The 20,586-nt window shown below is 36.7% G+C and overlaps 2 protein-coding genes and 1 long non-coding RNA gene across 5 annotated transcripts in view; 1 reads left to right on the top strand and 2 right to left on the bottom strand.

The window, feature by feature from the left end:
* Positions 1 to 12,899, bottom strand: part of LOC142524226 (glutamate--cysteine ligase, chloroplastic-like) — a 35,132-nt gene extending 22,233 nt beyond the window's left edge. Inside the window, exons 1-4 of one of the 3 annotated variants that reach the window (XR_012814852.1) lie at positions 12,689 to 12,891; positions 11,731 to 12,074; positions 11,099 to 11,249; positions 10,745 to 10,852 (exon numbers count right to left, since the gene is read on the bottom strand). Coding sequence is in view for 2 of the 3 variants with exons in the window: in XM_075628104.1 (XP_075484219.1) it covers positions 10,745 to 10,852; positions 11,099 to 11,249; positions 11,731 to 12,065 (594 nt within the window). In the remaining variant the exon portion in view is untranslated. Of the gene's footprint in view, positions 1 to 10,744; positions 10,853 to 11,098; positions 11,250 to 11,730; positions 12,075 to 12,688 lie in introns of all 3 variants that reach the window. The other 2 variants (XM_075628104.1, XM_075628103.1) reach the window with 2 other exon arrangements.
* A 3,659-nt stretch (positions 12,900 to 16,558) lies between these two features.
* Positions 16,559 to 19,086, top strand: LOC142525338 (uncharacterized). Its single transcript, XM_075629614.1, has 2 exons — positions 16,559 to 17,142; positions 18,267 to 19,086. Exons 1-2 carry the CDS (start codon positions 16,781 to 16,783, stop codon positions 18,862 to 18,864), a joined length of 960 nt encoding a protein of 319 aa, XP_075485729.1. The 5' UTR covers positions 16,559 to 16,780; the 3' UTR covers positions 18,865 to 19,086.
* Positions 17,369 to 18,251, bottom strand: LOC142525339 (uncharacterized). The gene is made up of 2 exons (XR_012815055.1): positions 18,151 to 18,251; positions 17,369 to 18,094 (listed from the first exon to the last, which is right to left on the bottom strand). It is a non-coding gene; the product is annotated as an uncharacterized LOC142525339 (long non-coding RNA).
* Positions 19,087 to 20,586: the final 1,500 nt, after the last annotated feature.

The raw sequence follows: 20,586 nt of genomic DNA, 5'->3' as shown, positions 1-20,586 counted from the left end.
ATCTCATAGTGAGGGAGATGATGGAGAGGATGAAGATGAGATGCCTGCATTAGAAGATCTTGATGAGGGATATGAGGCAGTTGTGGGTGAGGCGTTAGTGACTAGGCGTATCATGAATGCCCAAGTCAAAGAAGAAGAGACTAATCAGCGGGAAAACTTGTTCCATACTAGATGTTTTGTCAGTGGCAAAGTTTGCAACATTATTATAGATGAAGAGAGTTGTACCAATGTTGCTAGTCTTGAGATGGTGGAAAAATTGAGCTTGCCTACTTTGAAGCATCCTCAACCATATAGGCTACAGTGGTTGAATGACTGTGCTGAAGTGAAAGTGAACAAACAAGTTTTGGTTGCGTTTTCGATTGGGAAGTATATTGATGAGGTGTTGTGTGATGTGGTGCCAATGCATGCTTGTCATATTTTGTTAGGGAGAACATGGCAATATGATAGGCAAGTGACACATGATGGGTTTAGAAATAAATATTCTTTTGTACTCAAGAAAGAACCCATTGTTTTACTTCCTTTGTCCCCAAAGCAAGTGTTGGAGGACCAATTGAAAAAAAAGAAGAGAGATGAGGCCGGAAAAAAGAGTGAATTAAAAAGTGAGATAGCCTTTGAAAACAAAAATGAAATGGCTAAAAGAAAAAGTGAGATAGCCATACAAAAGAAAAATGAGGGAAAAGAAAATGAGAGGAAAGAGGTCAAAAAGAAAACATATATGGCCCAAAAGAGTGAGTTGAAACAATTGTTGCACACACATGATCCACTTGTGTTGATTCTTTACAAAGAGATTCTCTTTAACACAAGTGATATAGCCGGATCCCTTCCGAGCATTGTTGTTTCACTTTTGCAGGAATTTGAAGATGTATTTCCGGAGGAGCTACCTCAAGGATTACCACCATTGAGGGGAATCGAGCACCAAATCGATTTCGTGCCTGGGAGTGCATTGCCAAATCGTCCAGCCTATAGAAGCAATCCGGAGGAGACTAAGGAACTTCAGCGGCAGGTAAGTGAGTTGTTAGATAGGGGTTTTGTGCGTGAGTCCATGTCACCTTGTGTTGTACCTGTTTTACTAGTTCCTAAGAAAGATGGCTCATGGCGTATGTGTGTGGATTGTAGGGCAATTAATAATATAACCATCAAGTATACACATCCTATACCTAGATTAGATGACATGTTAGATGAATTGCATGGTGCATGTATTTTTAGTAAGATTGACTTGAAGAGTGGATATCACCAGATTAGGATGAAGGAAGGTGATGAGTGGAAAACAGCATTTAAAACCAAATATGGGTTATATGAGTGGATGGTGAATGCCTTTTGGTTTAACAAACGCTCCTAGTACCTTTATGAGGTTGATGAATCATGTCTTGCGTGCTTACATAGGGAAATTTGTTGTGGTTTATTTTGATGATATCCTAGTGTATAGCAAAGATTTAGAAGAGCATGTTGAGCATTTGAGACTTGTACTGACAACACTTAGGGCTGAACATTTATATGCTAATCTTAAGAAATGTGATTTTTGTACAAGCAAACTTGTCTTTCTTGGTTTTGTGGTAAGTTCACAAGGGATACAAGTGGATGAGGACAAGGTAAGTGCTATTCGAGATTGGCCAACGCCTGCTTCTGTTGGTCAAGTTCGAAGCTTTCATGGTCTTGCAAGCTTCTATAGGAGGTTTGTAAAAGATTTTAGCACACTGGCTGCACCCATGACGGCGGTGATTAAGAAGAACGTTCCATTTCATTGGGGCGAGGAGGAAGAGAAGTCTTTTAATATTATTAAACAAAAATTAATTAATACGCCTTTACTTGTTTTGCCTGATTTTTCTAATACTTTTGAAATTGAATGTGATGCTTCAGGTATAGGTATTGGTGGGGTTTTGATGCAATGAGGACGACCAGTGGCGTACTTTAGTGAGAAACTCAATGGAGCAGCACTGAACTATCCAACGTATGACAAGGAGTTGTACGCGCTTGGGAGGACTTTGGAGATGTGGCAACACTACTTGAGGCCTAAGAAGTTTGTGATCCATACCGACCATGAGTCTCTAAAGTACCTTAGGGGACAACAGAAACTGAACAAGCGGCATGCCAAGTGGGTGGCATTCATAGGTACATTTCTCTACATAATCAAATACAAACAAGGTAAGGATAATGTAGTGGCCGACGCACTATCACGGAGGTACGTATTAATCTCTACCTTGGAGTCGAAAATCTTGGGATTTGAGCATGTGAAAGAGTTGTATTTGTTGGATGAGGATTTTAAGGAGATATTTGAAACATGTATGCATGGTCCACATGACAAATTTTATTTGCATAATGGGTTTTATTTAGAGAAGATAGATTGTGAATTCCTAAGTCATCAATTCGTGAGTTACTTGTGAGGGAGGCACATGGTGGAGGTTTGATGGGGCACTTTGGTGTGGCTAAAACTATGAATTGTTTGCATGAGCATTTTTATTGGCCACATATGAAACGTGATGTTGAGCGTGTTTGTGAAAAGTGCATTACTTGTAGACAAGCTAAGTCTAGAACACAACCACATGGATTGTATACACCACTTCCTGTTCCTAGTGAACCTTGGATTGATATTTCTATGGATTTTGTTTTAGGTTTGCCGAGGACTAAGAAGAGGAAGGATTCAATATTTGTTGTTGTTGATAGATTCTCTAAGATGGCACATTTTATTGCTTGTCATAAAACCGATGATGCATCAAACATTGCGGATTTGTTCTTCAAGGAAGTCGTTAGGTTGCATGGTATGCCTAGGACTATTGTATCTGATCGTGATGTCAAATTTTTGAGTTACTTTTGGAAAACTTTGTGGGCTGAAATTGGCACAAAATTGTTGTTTTCTACTACATGTCATCCTCAAACGGATGGACAAACTGAAGTTGTTCATAGGACTCTTGGAACACTTTTGCGTGCTATACTTAAAAAGAACTTGAAAAATTGGGAAGAATGTTTGTCATTTGTTGAGTTTGCGTATAATCGTAGCGTGCATTCTACTACAAATTATTCGCCATTTGAGATTATTTATGGTTTTAACCCTTTAACTCCTTTGGATTTAATGTCTTTGCCTGTGAGTGAAAGGTTGAACATGGTTGGAAAGAAGAAGGCTGAATTTGTTAGAAGTTTGCATGAGAAGGTTAAGGCTAATATCGAGAAGAAGAATTTACAATACACGAATAAAGCCAACAAGTGAAGGAAAAAGACAGTTTTTGAAAAGGGAGATTGGGTGTGGTTGCACTTAAGGAAGGAAAGATTTCCAGAAAAACGACGTTCGAAGCTCTTACCTAGGGGTGATGGACCATTTCAAGTGCTTGAAAGGATTAACGACAATGCCTACAAACTAGACCTACCAGGTGAGTACAATGTTAGTTCTACTTTTAATGTTAGTGATCTTTCGTTGTTTGATGTAGGAGACGATCAAGATTTGAGGACAAATCCTTTTCAAGAAGGGGAGGATGATGCAAACATGGTTGGTCAAGCACCAAAAAAGGCATGGGAGTCGTTGGAGTTGCCCGAAGGACCTATAACGAGGGACCGTAGCAAGAAGTTTAAAGAAGGACTTCAAGGATTCATGGTGAACCACCAAGGAAGTTCAATAAATGGGGTGTATAAATTAGAGGAGCTTGAGGAACATGGTTACAATGATGGAAGTGTTTGGAATGTAATTCAAGTGGTAAAAGACCATGAGGACAGCAGCACGCGCGCCCCCGCGCCAGAAGCGGCGCAGCCGCACAGCGCGCATGAACCGGCGCAGCCGCGCGCCCCTCGCACGCGCCCTCGCGCGTGTCTTGGTGCTGTAGCGCGCACATGCAGAACTGGGCGCGCCCCCGCGCGTGTTTCAGCGCTGCCGCGCGCACCTTAGCTGTTGAAGTGCAGTGTGCCGCGCGCCATCGCGCGAGTTCACGCGCCACCGCGCGACCTTCCGTGTATAATTTGTTTACAACTTCCTTTATGACTTTTTAAACTACTTTTTGCATGTTTTAATTGTTATATAATGATTGTAATAGACATGAACGAAATAATTGAATCATATATCAAAATTCTTGAGATTTATCTCAAATTTACAAAGCAAAAGCTTTGTCTTTAAAATCAAATCAAACTTATCAAAGATTCCATCTTTGTGGCGTTTGTCGATTGTTTTTCGCACGGATTGTCAAAACAAGTTCTTTGAAGGTTCGTTTGAAATTCGATTTTTATTATCGTTGATATTTGTTACTAAGTTATAATCGCTTAGAGGTGAATATCACAAATCGTTACTTGTTTCAAAAGATCGGGACAACATAATCGATTCTTGTTCGATATTGAATTGAGGACGCGATTCTAATAATCATGTTTGCTTTCATTCGTACGAGGATTCGCATCAGTATATCCGAATGCAGTAAGACAACAATTTCAGCAACCTCAGTTTGGTCAGGGTTTTAGAGGACAAGCAACTAGACCTTTTGTTCCGACTCAGTCTTTTCAGCAGTCTAGCTATCCTCAGCTTAGAGGTTCTGCACAACAGCGTTTTCCAGGGCCACAGCAGGCTCGAGTTCATGCTCTAACTCAGGATCAAGTTCAAGACGCACCGGGCAGAGTTATCGCAGGTATCTGCCTTATTTTTTATCATCATGCTCGCATACTGATAGACACAGGAGCATCTCATTCATTTGTATCTGTTGTATTTGTTGATGAACATGAGATTGCTACTACTACGTTGATAGACACTGTGTCAGTCTCTACACCTGCCGGTGTATGTTTGATGTCTCATGAGATAATTTTGAATTGTGTGATTAGATTCGATGATAATATTATGATAACTAATCTCATCAAGCTAGATATGTCTGACTTTGACTGTATTCTGGGAATGGATACTCTGTCTAATTATCGAGCTACCGTTGATTGTTTCCATAGAGTCGTCAGATTCAGACCGTATTATGGCAGTAAATGGAATTTTTACGGTAGTGATTCACAATCACATATTCCATTAGTATCAGCAATGGAGATGTTTAGAATCTTGTCGACAGGAAATGAAGGATTCATGATCTATGCAGTTGATGCAACACAGGGAAAACGATTTGAAGTTTCAGATATTCCTGTTGTCAAGGAATTCCCTGATGTATTTCCCGATGAAATTCCTGGATTTCCACCCCAGAGGGAAATCGATTTTAGCATTGAGTTGGTGTCCGGGACAAATCCTATTTCTAGAGCACCATACCGTTTGGCTTCAGCGGAATGGAAAGAACTCAAAGAGCAATTACAGGACTTACTGGAAAAAGGCTATATTAGACCAAGTATGTCACCTTGGGGAGCTCCGGTATTTTTTGTAAAGAAGAAAGACGGAACGATGAGAATGTGCATTGATTTCAGGCAGTTGAACAAAGCTACTGTGAAGAATAAGTATCCTCTGCCGCGTATCGATGACTTGTTTGATCAGTTGCAAGGTACATCAGTGTATTCAAAGATCAATCTTCGTTCTGGCTACCATCAGCTTCGAGTTCGAGAGGAAGATGTTCCGATGACAGCATTTCGAACGCGTTATGGGCATTATGAATTTCTAGTTATGCCTTTTGGATTGACTAATGCTCTTGCGATTTTTATGGATTTGATGAATCGTGTCGAGAATTTATAGACAGATTTGTTATTGTCTTCATAGATGACATTTTGATTTATTCAAAACAAAGAAAGAGCATCGAGAACATTTAAGGTTGGTCCTCCAGACACTCAGAGCAGCGCAATTGTATGCAAAATTTTCTAAATGTGAATTCTGGATGGACAGAGTAGTATTTTTGGGTCATGTTATATCAGCTCAAGGAGTATCAGTGGATCCTAGTAAAGTGGAAGCTATTATCAATTGGCCAACACCGACGAATATATCCGATATTCGCAGTTTCTTGGGTTTGGCAGGATATTATAGGCGTTTCATTGAAGGATTTTCTATTATAGCAAGGCCTATGACTCAATTAACGCAAAAAGATCGACGTTTTGTGTGGACTGATGAATGTGAGTCAAGTTTTCATACTTTGAAGGAAAAGTTGACAACAGCTCCAGTGCTGGCTTTGCCATCAGTCTCAGGTGGGTATGTTGTTTGTTCAGATGCATCTCTAAATGGACTTGGTTGTGTTCTAATGTAAAGGGCGAGTGATTGCATATGTTTCTCGTCAGTTGAAGCCGCATGAGACCCGATATCCAGTTCATGACTTCTGCCATTGTGTTTGCATTGAAGTTGTGGCGTCATTATTTGTACGGTGAGCAGTTTGTGATTTATTCGGATCACAAGAGTCATAAATATCTTTTCTCACAGCCTGACTTGAACATGAGACAGCGTCGATGGATGGAGTTACTTAAAGACTTTGATTGTGAGATTCAGTATCAACCAGATCGAATGAATCTTGTTGCAGATGCTCTCAGCAGGAAAGTTCAGAATGCTATGCTGACATCTTTGACTATCTCTAAAGTTCACGAGCACTTGGGAACTTCATGATGGACTTATCAGATCAGTGGAGACTACTTTATAGTGTCATCTATTCAAGTCGAGCCACAGATTTTGTTCAGAATCAAAGCAGCACAGAAGACCGATCCGCACATTCATAGATTAAAGGAATTGTCTCGAACAGGTCAGACAGAAAAGTTTAGTGTTGCTTCATATGGTAGTCTGCGCTTTAATGGTAGACTTGTGGTTCTTAATTTGATAGATCTGAAAGAAGCCATACTAAGGGAAGCACATTGTAGTCGACACAGTATTCACCCAGGAATTCGAAAGATGTATCATACCTTGAGAGCTCATTATTGGTGGGAATGTATGAAGAAAGATATTTCTCATTTTGTGACTAAATGTTTAACGTGCCAACAAGTTAAAGCCGAAAGAATGAGACCAAGTGGAATGTTACATAGTCTTGAAGTGCCACAGTGGAACTGGGAGCACATTGCTATGGATTTTGTGACTCATTTACCTCGTTCTAATCGTGGTTGTGATGCGATTTGGGTGATTGTTGATAGATTGTCTAAATCAGCTCATTTTATTCCGTATGATCGTACTTGTACTTATTTGAAAATGGCGAAACTGTACATTGATCATATAGTAAGATTGCATGGTGTGCTAGTAACCATAGTATCCGATCGTGATCCAATGTTTGCTTCGAAGTTTTGGGGAAGTTTGCAATCAGCTTTGGGTTCAAAGTTGGCTATGAGCACTGCCTATCACCCACAGACAGATGGTCAGTCAGAAAGAACCATTCAAACGCTTGAAGACGGGTTACGGGCAGTAGTGATGGATTTCAAAGGTGGTTGGCAAGAATCATTGTCTTTGGTTGAATTCTCTTACAATAATAGTTTCCAGACAACAATCGGTATGGCACCATTTGAAGCTTTGTATGGAAGTAAGTGCAGATCGCCGATATGTTGGGAAGATGTAGGAGAAAGACAGATGTCAAGACCAGAATTTATTCAAGAAATGAAAGATAAAGTTGAATTGATCAGGAAAAGGATAAAGCAGCCCAGGATCGTCAAGCCAGTTATGCTAATAAAAGGCGTAGACCTTTAGAGTTCCAAGTGGGCGATTATGTTTAATTGAAAGTATCACCATTTCGGGGTACAATGAGATTTGGACATAAAGGGAAGTTAGCTCCACGTTATATTGGTCCGTATGTGATTGTTGAGAGGATTGGCACATTGGCGTATCGTTTGGATTTACCGCCGAGTTTGTCTTTGATACATAATGTGTTTCATATATCTATGTTGCGGAAGTATGAGTCCAGATCCATCTCATATCTTGAATGTCGAGGATGTAGAGTTGGACAGTTCTCTTAGCTATGTTGAACATCATGTGCAAATTGTGGACCGCAAGGAAAAACAACTCAGGAGCAAGACGATTCCATTGGTTTTGGTACAGTGGAGTAGACATGGGAGAGAAGAATCTACATGAGAATTAGAGGCAAAGATGTGACAAGAATGGCCTCATTTGTTTGAGAATGTAATGAATTACGCGATGTATTCTAAATTTCCTATGTATTATCAGTCGTAATGTGGATATCAGTGTTGTGTTTGTTAGATTTCGAGGAACGAAATCGTTTATTAGTGGGGGAGAATGTGTGGCCCAACACACCTAAATAGGCCCAGCCCATTTCATTTAATTATAAAAACCCCAAACCATGTGATAGAAGGAATCAGATCGCACAAATCCAGAAACTCTTCCCCAGCCTTGCCCGTCGTTCTCTTCTTTCTGCAGCAATCGTGCAACGTCCCAGCGGCCAGATTTTTGTGCAGTAGGTTAGCAATCTTTCTTCCTCCATTCCATTAGAGTATTTCCTGCCATGAATCGGAAGTTATCGAGTTCGATCGGCTTGATTTTCCAGCAACAGTACGTGTAAGCTTCGATTCGGATTTAGGTAAGGTTTTGGTTTTGAATTTTGGTTGTTCTTGGTGTATTAGTTTATATAAGTGAAGAATTGAGCTTTTTCCCTAATTTCCAGCTAGGTTTCCAGCGTGAACAGTGTTTCCGACGATTTTTCCGGCGAGCCATCTTCGCAAGATTATCGTTGTGCATTCTAGCCTCGAGTATTAAGGTATTAAGCTTGGAATTTCAGAATTTGTATGGGTTTAATAGGCTGCCCGGATTTCGATTGTTAACCGAGCCGATTTAAATTGTTTTAGTCAGTTGGAATGCATTATATTGAAGTGTATAGCGAATTTATATTATAGGTTATATCGTTGGACGAGTTCACCCAATATTCCTTAAGAAATTATTGTGGTATTGTAGTTGAGGTACGCTCAAACCTATATCATTATGACGCTTATATTGGCGTGTAAGAATATTCAGTACATGTTGTTTGCTATTATGTGCCTTGAATGTTTATTCTGATGCATTCATGCATAAATTGTATTGGCATAACATATTGAGCCTTGTCTCCTTTGACGGCTATTTATGTTGATTCTGTTAAGATATATTGAGTCATCAGAGGGACGAGTGGGTTAGGATTAGCCACATTCCCAGATGACAGCTAGGGACGAGCGACTTAGCTACTCGCATTCCCGATGCTACGTGCATGGACGAGCGGCGATTTGATGCTGCATTCCTGGCACGGGTGGCCACTGTTACTGTTGATGATGCTATTCGTTTGGACTCCATTTGCTATCCGTTATTCCATTGTTACCATTCATGCATCGCATAGCATTGCATTTACTTGGTATTATTACATGTCTTTTATATACGTCGTGATTTTACTGGTTTGTCGTACTGGGGTCCGACCCCTGTTTTCTTTTGATGTTGAGGTTGTTTTTGATGCCATAGCAGGTCATTCCAGGGGTTTTGACGCGTCTGGTGGAGCGTCAGTAAGTGGTACCCGGTAGTCATTTGGTTTGTGTCAGAGTTCCCAGATATTTATATATATTATACTGGTTTGATACATTTACCAGGGAGATGTCTTGTGTAGCTGTATGGTTATGTTTTTATGTTGTTTGGATTTTATTTGTGGTATGTTGTGTCTAGTCCTGGCCAGTGCGGCTGTAGGATATTTGTTTGGTTGATTGTGAACTTGTTGTTATTTTCGAGCGTATATTGATGTTGTTGTGTTTTGAGATTTTTGGGATGTCCTACTTACGAGGAGGTCATGCCGAAATTTCTGTAGGCCCAACTTTTTAAACTCGTTTTCGCTGTTTACACCATTTAATCCTTGTTGTTTAGTAACTAAATATTAATTAAGAGCACGGGCCCTGACACCAATTTTTTCGACATCTTAGACAGAATAGGTTTCCAGAACGATGCTTGTAATGGATTTCCACCTAAAGGCACACCCAAATACTTAATAGGTTACTTCTCCATACCACATCCAATTTATTGTGCTAACAGTTCAACTTCTTCTTCTTCACCGTGAATACCCGACAAATAACTCTTTTCCCATTTGATTTTTAATCCAGACATGTCGCAAAAAGATCTCACAACTTGCACCAAAAACCTAATATGATTCTCTTTCCTCACAAAGAAAAGTATATCGTCCGCAAACCGAATATGAGATATCTCTATCATGTCTTTTTCAACCTCGATCCCCTTTATTAAATTCTCGTCCTTGGCTTTATAAATCAATCTTCCCATCACATCCACTACCAACTTGAACAAAAAAAGAAACAGCAGATCACCTTGTCTAAGCCCTTTGTAAGCATTAAATTTGCCCTTTGGCCTTCCGTTAATCATAACAAAAAATGATACATTCGACACACATCCTTTGATCTATTTTCTCCATCTCCCTCCAAACCCCTTCTCGTCAAAACAAAATCCAAAAAATCTCAATCCACGTTGTCATATGCTTTTTTGAAATCCACCTTCAATACCCGTCTTTTCTTCTTCTTCCTCCTTTCCTCTTCCAATAGTTCATTCGCAATAAGGCCACAATCGACTATTTGTCTTCTCTCAACAAACGCATTCTGAGATTCGGATATTGTTTCTGCTATGACATTCTTAATCCTTGTTGTTAAAACTTTTGCTATTATCTTATACAAACTTGTTGTAAGGCTAATCGGTTTGAAATCCTTCACTTTGATCGATTCATTTTTCTTCCAGATTAAAAAAATATGTTTCATTGGTTACACCATTTATGATTCCACGGAGTATTTGTCATGTAATGGGAGAAACTAAGGGTTGTAGTCACAAAATCTAAATCAGAAGGGTTTGAGAATAGCAAACAAAACTTCTTGAAGAAAAAAATGAGAAACACGAAAATAGTTGATTGTCATTGCCACATTCATATAAAGGACAACGAACCTGGTAAAGATGAGAATTAACTTCAGCACAAGTTTGATGCAGAGTTTCGAGAGGTGCACCACTGAGCTCGAACTGGCCACCAGGCTCCAAGGAGATGCTTTGTTTTCCCTACCATAGATGGTGAAATTTAGTGGTAGATATTTCGTATGGAAAAAAATGAAAGAAACCTCAATGTTTATTCCAAAATGAAAGGCGTTTGGCATTAAGTACCAATGGCACGAGCTCAACGTGAACATGGAAAATGTGATAAAAATACCTGTTAGAAACTAGACAGTGTTGCCACAAGTAACTATACACTACATAAAAGAAACGAAGAAAAAATATATCCACAAGTTGACTAAGAAAATATCATACCTGTTTGAGTCCAATAATGTAGTCACCTTCCATTATCTTATCCCAATCAAATCTCTCGGAAATAGCATTAAGCATCTCGGCTATTTGTTCATACTTAATGGGTTGTAAAGTTCCAGTCTCAAACCCAAATTTTTCATGCTCAGTTCCTATCCTGCATGGACAAAAATAAGATATTGGGAGCTTTACATGCCTTGTGATGCCTATAATATACAATAGTTAACACAAGTACCCACAAACAAATACTAAACAAAGGAAACGACTAATTACTCCTTGCAAATAAACAAAAACAGATGAAACTGCCAGGCGAAATTCCTGACAAAAAATTAAATAAATTAAAAATTGAACTCAAACTTCCAAAACTCTAAAAAGTCTAAAGCCATGATAACGAAAGAAATCGTAAATTGCAGGTTGGGGAGTGGGGTCTGCAGTATCTAGATGCATACGTACATATCTCAATCATTTAACTAGGATATGTAAGGTTCGTCCAAAATTTGAACTATTTAAGTGCCGAATATCTCAAAAAACAAGCAGTGAGCACCAGGATTAAGGTTAGCAATAGTCACAGTGAAAGAACTATTTTTCTAGGAAAAGATGAACCGAATCCAAGTACCAATAAGAACTAGAAGTTGAACCTCCATTTTTCCTTCGTCTTGCAGCCAGAAGCAAGGTAACCTACAAGATCTTCTTTGGTCAGTGGCTCTGCGGCAACAACAGCATCATCAGTAGGAGGACTTGCAGCCACAATAAATCGATGTCCTCGACAAAATACTGCTCCAGAGACATCTAAATGCAAGTTATGTGCTGCCTTCAAGGAATTCCAGAAATGTGGGCGCAAACCAGAGAAGATTTCCTTCGTTTTGGGCGCCTCCATCGTGCTAAAACTGCTTTTAACTCCATTATGTCGAACTTTACACTGTATTTCATTAGATATCCATTGTGATGAGCCAGGTTGGGACATCATCGCCATGTCTTAAAGCTGAAATATTTAACATAAGACTATTAGCAGATGACCCAACAGGCCCATGAGATAAAATTTATATGTTCAGCATTTTGAGTTAGAAAGCCTGAATATAGATACTAGAAAGATAAGAATCGTAAAATGCCACAAATTTTTATGATTTTGATGAAAACTTACTTTCACTCCAACAAAAACAACGAGAGGTTATACCCAGATTTATTATAACTTGTTAAACGAAAGATAAAGCCCCAGATAGCCATTAAAAGGAGATTTTGTCCATGGAACCTACTAAGGAGTGTTGGAAGTGTGAAATTTAATATTGGACATAAATTTTAAGAAAAATAATCTTAAAAGGACCGCAAATTCTCCTCTTTACAACAGGCAAACAATACATCCATGAATGAGCACTCAAATTCGAGCTAAATCACACAAGTAGAACCAATGAACAAGCACTGGCTCATAAATTCATTGCATAATCTTTTTTCCCCGTGGATAATGGATAGAGTGCCTTAAAAAAAACCCACAAGCAAGAATTATCTACATAAAAGATTAAAATAAAAACGAATGAAAGAAAGCTCGAGAGAACATAAGAAGATTATCCAAAATTGAATCTTGGAAAGACAACGCGATACCAAACAGTACGAGGAAATATGGGAAGGCGCTTCCTACAAAACAGGAAAAAGTTCGAGTCTTGGCTTCTCCGAGTGCCGCCGCTTCCAAAGATTGATATCTAGCTTTGTTCAGTTACAATACAACAATTGCAGAGCAACAGAAAAAAAAATATGAAAATGGGGAAGGTGGGCCTCGGGGAATTGCAGGGTGCGGCACCATCCATTCTTTTTGGTTGGGTCCTTTTTTGCTTTTCAATTTTTTTGTCATTATATCAATAATGAAATGATTTCCCAAAATAATCATCGCATATAATATATATATATGCGATATATATATATAATGTTGATATGTTGCACAATTATCATACATATTTGTGTGATGAGATGATACTCACATACTTGATCTAGCATATTAGATACGCAACATATCAAAATTATATATAAAAAAATTTCCATGGAAATAATTTAAAATTTGTAGTTAATCGGATTCAAACTCGAAATTGATGGCATCTTCATCATCTTTATTTTATACAAATTCTTCTTCGTAATGTTAACATTGTCTCAACATCATCTCCACTGTCAACAATCCATCATTTTGCCATAATTGCTTCAATAGAGACTAGAGTTGTGTAATTTTTAAATTTGATTTAAAAATGTGTGTGTATTTATCCGCCTAGGAAGATTTCGACTGCAAAGGCGACTTATTTTTCCGACCACATCTAGAGGACATAGTCTTTCTAAAAATCGAGGCAGTAGGTGTGTACATTGTTCAATATTGCATAGGACAACCTGTTTAATTTTTTCCCATTTGGGAATTAATTTTTAATCATTTGCAATTATTTAAAAATGAAATTTTATCATTTAGTTAATTAATGTGCATGAAAAATTTTAGACCCACAATTTCTAATCAACTTTCCTTCTGTTTTTTTAGGTATTCATTATGTTCATTTTGACCAATCTGTCATTAAATTATATTTTTGGCAGATTGCACCCTCAAATCAAATCAAGACAATCATGTTACACCTTTTTTTATATTTTCATTATGAATTTTTCCCTCGAATCAAAATTAAAGATCCTTTTATATTTTCAATAGAAATGTTTTAAGGGGAAATTTTGTCAATTAAAATAATTAATTTACTAAATGGGTTTTCATTGTCAATTTTCAAGCAATAGAAAGATATAAACTTGTAGGATATATATGTTATTATAGAATAATATTAAAGTAATTTTCAAACATTAAAAATATAATTTATTTGTGATAAGAAAAATTAAAAAGAGGACTTAAATTGAATAGAATATGAAAACAATATAGAACAAATATTTGAGAGTATATCTTTCAAAAAAAAAAATTGTGCGAAATTTTTAAATTTTAAAAAATGATAAATTATGAGACGAGTGCTTTGAGAATTATTTTAAATTATTTCTCGAATAAAATGTTTCATATAATATCTAATATATTAATTAAATTTATCCACTTATATACATTTAAAGATAACTAACGGAAAATACAAGTTGCGAGTGTATCACGAAAATTTCTATTTATTTTGTATTTAGAACAATCAAAATGTGACAATATCGGTGTTTATCATATATGATCTCCACCAAGTGCGACATATATTCACATATAACTTTCACCATTTATTCAAATCTTTAATGCATATTCCAATTCGTTACAAAAGCTTGGTTAGCTATAAACTTGAAACATGCATTTTAATGGATATATTGGAAGACGTGTGAGTTTACGTAAAAACCATAACTCTCGTTTGGATAAATATGGAATATGTTTTTTTCCCAAAAATAGAGTAGCTTATATTATAAATTGTTGGAGATCATTGGGAAGTTTTTTTTTTTTTTTTTTTGTTATTGTTCTTGAAGAATCGTCAGTATTTTAATTTTTTCAGAGTATTGTAAATAAGAAGTTTATGTGGTAACTGAATATAAGAAAATAGTACATACATAACCAAACATGTATATAATTTTAATCTGATTACATATTTCTACCTTTTTTTAGAATCGAAGATAAAGTTTAAAGGAAGAGTGAATAAACTCTTTTAAAGCTTTATTCTAAACTCGTTTTAACAGTTGTTAGCTGTTAATACATGTTTCTTAACTAGCTAGATTCAACTGACCACTATAAAATTATTTTCTTAGGTGCGGGAGGGGTTGGCTGGAACAGTGAGCTAATATATATTCACTTGGATGATCTTTTAATAAGTAAAATAAAAGAATGAATTGAAGCAAAAATATATAATGATGCGTAAATTAAATAACACAAGATATATGAAAGTTCGAAAACAAAATCCTTATGAGTCTTCCATTTTTCACTCAAAGAAGAAATTCACTAGAATGCTTTCATTTTTACAACTTGCAACAACCGATTTCAGTTAGGACTTATCCATTATCTATACTGAAACTCCTAACACACTTCTCAGCAAGAAATACAAACGAGCTACCTTTAGAACCCTAACAGGCATGACAAGGCAAATCTCCTACAGATAGCTTGAACAACTTGAGTTGATAAGGAAAAACAAAGTGATCTTTGATGATCACATATAGAAATATGTGTATGCTAAGTTGAGCGACTTGATGATGTTCAACAGGAATTTCAGATTCACCAGGTAGAGTGTTATTTTCAAGAATTTTCAGTTTGCTCATATGCTGGTCACCATCTTGATCCCTAGGCGGATCTATTTTTATCTTGATCCTCAACGTGAATTGTAGACTAGTCAGCGGCTGGAGTTGGGTCTTCCACTGAGTCAAAAGTAACAATCTGCTTGTCATCGACCTCGTCATCTTCCGCAGACAACTGATATTCTCACCTTTTCAACTTGACCATCATGGAGATGGAAAAAACATCCATCTCCAATTGCAGGATGATGGCAGAGTCATCACGAGCTGTTGGACTGTTAGGGTCAAAGTTAGAAATGATATATATCTCAGTCCATCGAAGAATGTCATCTTCAAGTTGGGCCATTGCCTTTAGCTTCTTCTCCTTTCGGATTGTTGTCCCCCAAATTGTAATATCGCCACTATATTACTTATAGTAATCGAAACCTGTACAATATCTGACTTAAAAGGTTTTAATTCAACAGTAATGTCATGTTTTGGCTAATCCAATATTTTTGTTATAAATTTTCATCCTCTTTGGATTCATGTAATCGTATGTACGGAATTTACAACAAATAGAAAGGAAAATAAATGTTAAGTTATAGGGGATTAGTAAGGAAATAAAATGAGCTTGTATATAGTTAAAAAAATCAGACGATAACATATAATTGTAGCATTTCAAAATGAGATAACATGTATCAAAAGTAATGTATCGTCACAAATTATCTTGTGAAATGAAATGCAGCAATTATTCAGGTTTCTGAAGTGAATATTGTGAGCTAAAAAAGTAGCTCCCACCAATATTTGGTGCTTCACTTTTCCTCACTTACTCAATTAGTATCCGTAGAATAGATAATTTACGAGCCAATGTGAACTCACATTTTTAGACCGAAATTACGTTGTTCAAATGAATCATATACTAGGTTTTAAACATGTTGTTTATTGGACTCACTTTTTGGGCCTAAGTCTCGTTGTCAAGTGGACTAGAAATTCGGCATATAGACAGTTTTTCAGGGCTTTGGTCATTCAATCGTTCATTCACTCATTAAAGGAATTTTATTGTAAATTCCAGGTTGAATGCCAAAATCCATAATTAAAGGAAAAACCGATAGTAACATTTTCAAATTCATTTTTGTAAAAGATTTGTGTTGGTGGGTTTTGACCAAAAATTTGAAAATTCATATTAATTTGAAAAAAATTGAAAATTCGTGAACTTGTCAAATGTGTCGAAAATAAGTACAGAAAGCTTCAGTTGTCGAAAACCGCCAAATCGAGGCAGCGTGCGATCTTCATACGCCGATGCGTGGGCATGTGTGGCTACTCCGGTAGTCATGCGCGGCTGAAATCTTCACCGTGGGCCGAGTCAAGTTACGTCTTGAGCCCAAATAGTACGGCCCAATTCATGCACATAACCCAATATATATAAGTATTCCTGCCCAATTATTAATTGTAAGCGATAGGTTACTCCAGCTTGGCGGCGGCGGCGGAGAAGTGATATCACGACGTATGCTCATTCGCGATATCTCCTTCATAAAGTGTTTGACAAATTTAGTGAGAGAAGAACTGATACGATTTCAAGCAATCAATACACACATGGGACGAAAAGGAGCGAGCAAGAAACTGAAGAACGCAGTTTCAGGGCCTCAGCCACGCGCTTCCATGACACTTCGAGAAGAAGCGACTGGGAAGAAACAGGGGAATGTCAATGCCAGAACTATGAGCAGAATTGACCACCTAAAAAGCCTTGCTTTGTGGGCTGCCACCGAAGCTTCTATTCCGTCACTTGGTGCTTTCTTCGGACAGCGCTTGGCTGCGTTCACTGAGGCCGTCGGTGTTCGCTCTGACCCGAGTTTGTTTTTTTGCGAAAGGTTTTATATTTCTCTCTTTTAATATTTACATATAATAATCCATGCTTATTTTCTGAATCAAGGGATCAGGTTAGAAGCCGATTTAATGGAGTTTGGTCTTGATTTTGTATTGTGAAAAAATTGTTTCTTGCACCAATTATTTTTGCTTATTTTCTTGTTGTGCTATTATTCTTATCCATTGGTATTTGCCTATTAAATTATGCAAATAACTCATTTTTATTTAGTTGTTGAAGATTTTTTTCTATTGAAAAACACGAAATTGTGTGCGGAGTTCTGCTGCGTGCAAAATTTGTGTAAAATGCGTGGCTTGGTTATGTGAACCCTTTTTTCCTGTTCTTTGTGTTTGATCGTCGCAGGTCCTGGCTTTCAACTTTTGTATTAATCTCTTAAAATCTGCATTTTGATTAATCATTCTGGTTCATATGTATCAGATGAGCTGGATTTTGATTTTCTCAATATTGTCAGGATTTTTTTGTTAGCGAGATATCGAAACTTGCTATTTTCTTGATACGTTTAATCCTTGAGGATGGTCTAATCTTAGTTCTCTATTTGTAATTGAATATGGCATATCAGGGGATAAGTCACATTGATACCAAATCCCACTTTGCTGTTTTTTTTCTTCTATTTTATCCGTAAAATTAAAGATTTTATGGATCAACGAGTTTAATGCAAGGATACAAAATCGGTACATAGCTGCTATACCACGTGATTTTTTTCTTTCTATCTATATGTCAGATATAGATTTTGAGTTTCTAAACATTATTATTGCACATAGTTCTTCTTGGAATTTTTCTGATTATAATTTCCAAGATTTTATGTGTGCAGACAGAAAATTATTATTAAACATCCTTTCTGCTTGAGCCTTCTCCACAATAAATAAATGGAGCTGTGCTTCAATGTTATTGGATGACAATTCTTCCACTGTACTAATCACTGGTAAAAATATTTTGTTCTCGGGGACATTTGTTACTTCGCCATCTTTGTATATGAAACCTTGTCGTTGCATACATGATGGACATATCTGTTACAATTAACGATGATGTTACTTTGTAAACCTTTTGATACATCCATTATTTCTTAAGAGCGTTATTCTCTCGCTCTGACTATGCGTTGTTGTTCACCAGATGTGAATCCATTCTTCAACCTGGTGACAATTGTACTGTCAGGATTGAAAAGAACAAGCCGAATAAGGGACGTAGACGTAAGAAATCTGCTATTGCCGTTCAGAATAACGTGGTTTACAATTGCCATTTCTGTTCTCATCGAAATTTAATGAGAGGAACACCGAAGGGTTATGTACAAGAGATAAGTCCTCCGAAGACAAAACAACCTTCAAGATTAGATCCCGCCTATCATGTTGTAGAAAGATCTAGTAGCTTGACCCAAGCTACACCAACAGCTGTCGAGACTAATAACAAGACGGATGTTGTTGCTTTTCCAATTACTGCTAGGCAGAGTCTTGAACCAAGCAGTCCCTCAACTCCTTTGCCAACAACAGGTATTTCCCTATTAGATGCAAAGAGGAGGAAAAGGAACAGGCGAAGTGCCAAAAAAGTCGCTGAACCAGAAGGTAGCTCAACTGCGGCCGACGCAGAAAAAGGTAGATGTACTTCAAGTAAGAGGAGGAGAAAATCCTGGACTAGTTTGAAGGAAATTGCCCACAGTGCTGAGCATGACACAGTCAAGAGGTTCACCAACTTAACCATTCCATTCTTTATGTAAATAATAATACTCTGTTTCTACATCATGAGAAAGTGGATCACCATAGCTGCAATATATCTTCTCTTGCTATTCATCGGAGGCCCTGTATTCGTGTGGGTTTCCGAGCCACGATATTCTCTGCAGCACACCCTCTACATAGGTCTTATTAGTTTCATTTGTGCACGAAAGCTTGTTGTTGCATGAAATGTTTACATCATTAGCGAGATAAATGAATTCGGTTTACTGTGCTTTAAATTTGGTTATGCCTTGAAGCAGGAAGCAATTATGATTTTAACCCATCGAAGGAGAGATTCTATGTTACATCCGATTATTTACACTCGAGATCTTCACCATTCATGTATGGGTTCCACACCAAAAAGAATGGTAGATGTTAAAATTGTTTATTTATTTTTTGCCTATGGCATTTTCAAATTATATAATAATCACCATTGTATAAAATTTTAATCAATTATTATTTTATAATCCATAATTTTCGAAGCAATAAAATAGTCAAATAATAAACTATGATTCATTTTTTATGCTTGCGATAACTCATGATTTTGAGCGACATGATCTATATTTTGTCATAAAATATGGCATTGTGACATATGAATTTGCTAAAAAACCATATGAAGAAGATTTATAAAAATATAAGCTTATTCATTGAAAACGGATGCGAAATAATAATAATCATCAAAACAAAGTCAGCAACTTTGTTTTATTTTTATGTTTTCTAGGATTTATTATAGTTTTGTATAAAATAAATCATGTCAGGAATTTTTCTTCTGTTTCCAACGTCGTTTTCATTTTTCGTTATTTTTAATACATATTAGCTTAATATATCATAACTAATGATCAAATTAGGATTCACAATTGTCATGTGTTTAGAAATTTCCAACGTCGTTTTCATTTTTCGTTATTTTTAGTACATATTAGCTTAAGATATCATAACTAACGATCAAATTAAGATTCACAGTTGTCTTGTGTTTAGAAGTTGGTGTTTTACTATTTTTAACTCAAGTTAGTGTATTTGCGCCTCACATACTCGTATTTGACAAAAATTTGTCTGAGACGGTCTCACGAGTCATATTTTGTGAGACATATATCTTATTTTGGGTCATTTATGAAAAAATATTACTTTTATGCTAAGAGTATTACTTTTTATTGTGAATATCGGTAGAGTTGACCCGTTTCACAGATAAAGATTCGTGAGACCGTCTCATAAGAGACATACTTCCCGTATTTCCAAAACTTTGTGCAAACAGTTATTTATATGTACAATAGGTTACTGATTATTTATTCTATTTTATTTCTTATCCTACGAAATTAAATGATTCATCGTTGTATCGATGGATCCAAACGGTAGGTATATTGATGGGCACACTTTTAATTCATTATTAAAGACACCAAATTTGACAACAAGATTTTGGCCAAGAATTGAATGCTGCACATGTTGGACTCATATGAAGTCCTCATGGCATCTCCAACCCTTCACGCCGTTTTGATGCAGGGGAGAAACTCCAATGGGAGGTGCACTATCTTCAAAATAGCGCACCTCTCGTTCCCTCTGCGCCATTTCGTTGGCGCAGGGAATTTCTTTTTTTTTTTTCATTTTTTTAATTATAAATATTTAAGAATTATAAATATTATTTATCTAATAATATGATATTATTATAATATTAATTTAATAATTAGATATATTTAAATAATATTTTATTATTATTTTAATAATTAGATATTTAA

The sequence above is a fragment of the Primulina tabacum genome, chromosome 14, assembly GCF_025594145.1.
Source record: "Primulina tabacum isolate GXHZ01 chromosome 14, ASM2559414v2, whole genome shotgun sequence".
NCBI lineage: Eukaryota > Viridiplantae > Streptophyta > Magnoliopsida > Lamiales > Gesneriaceae > Primulina > Primulina tabacum.
Note: the sequence above shows the minus strand (reverse complement) of the source record. Positions and strands in the feature narration are given on the sequence as shown.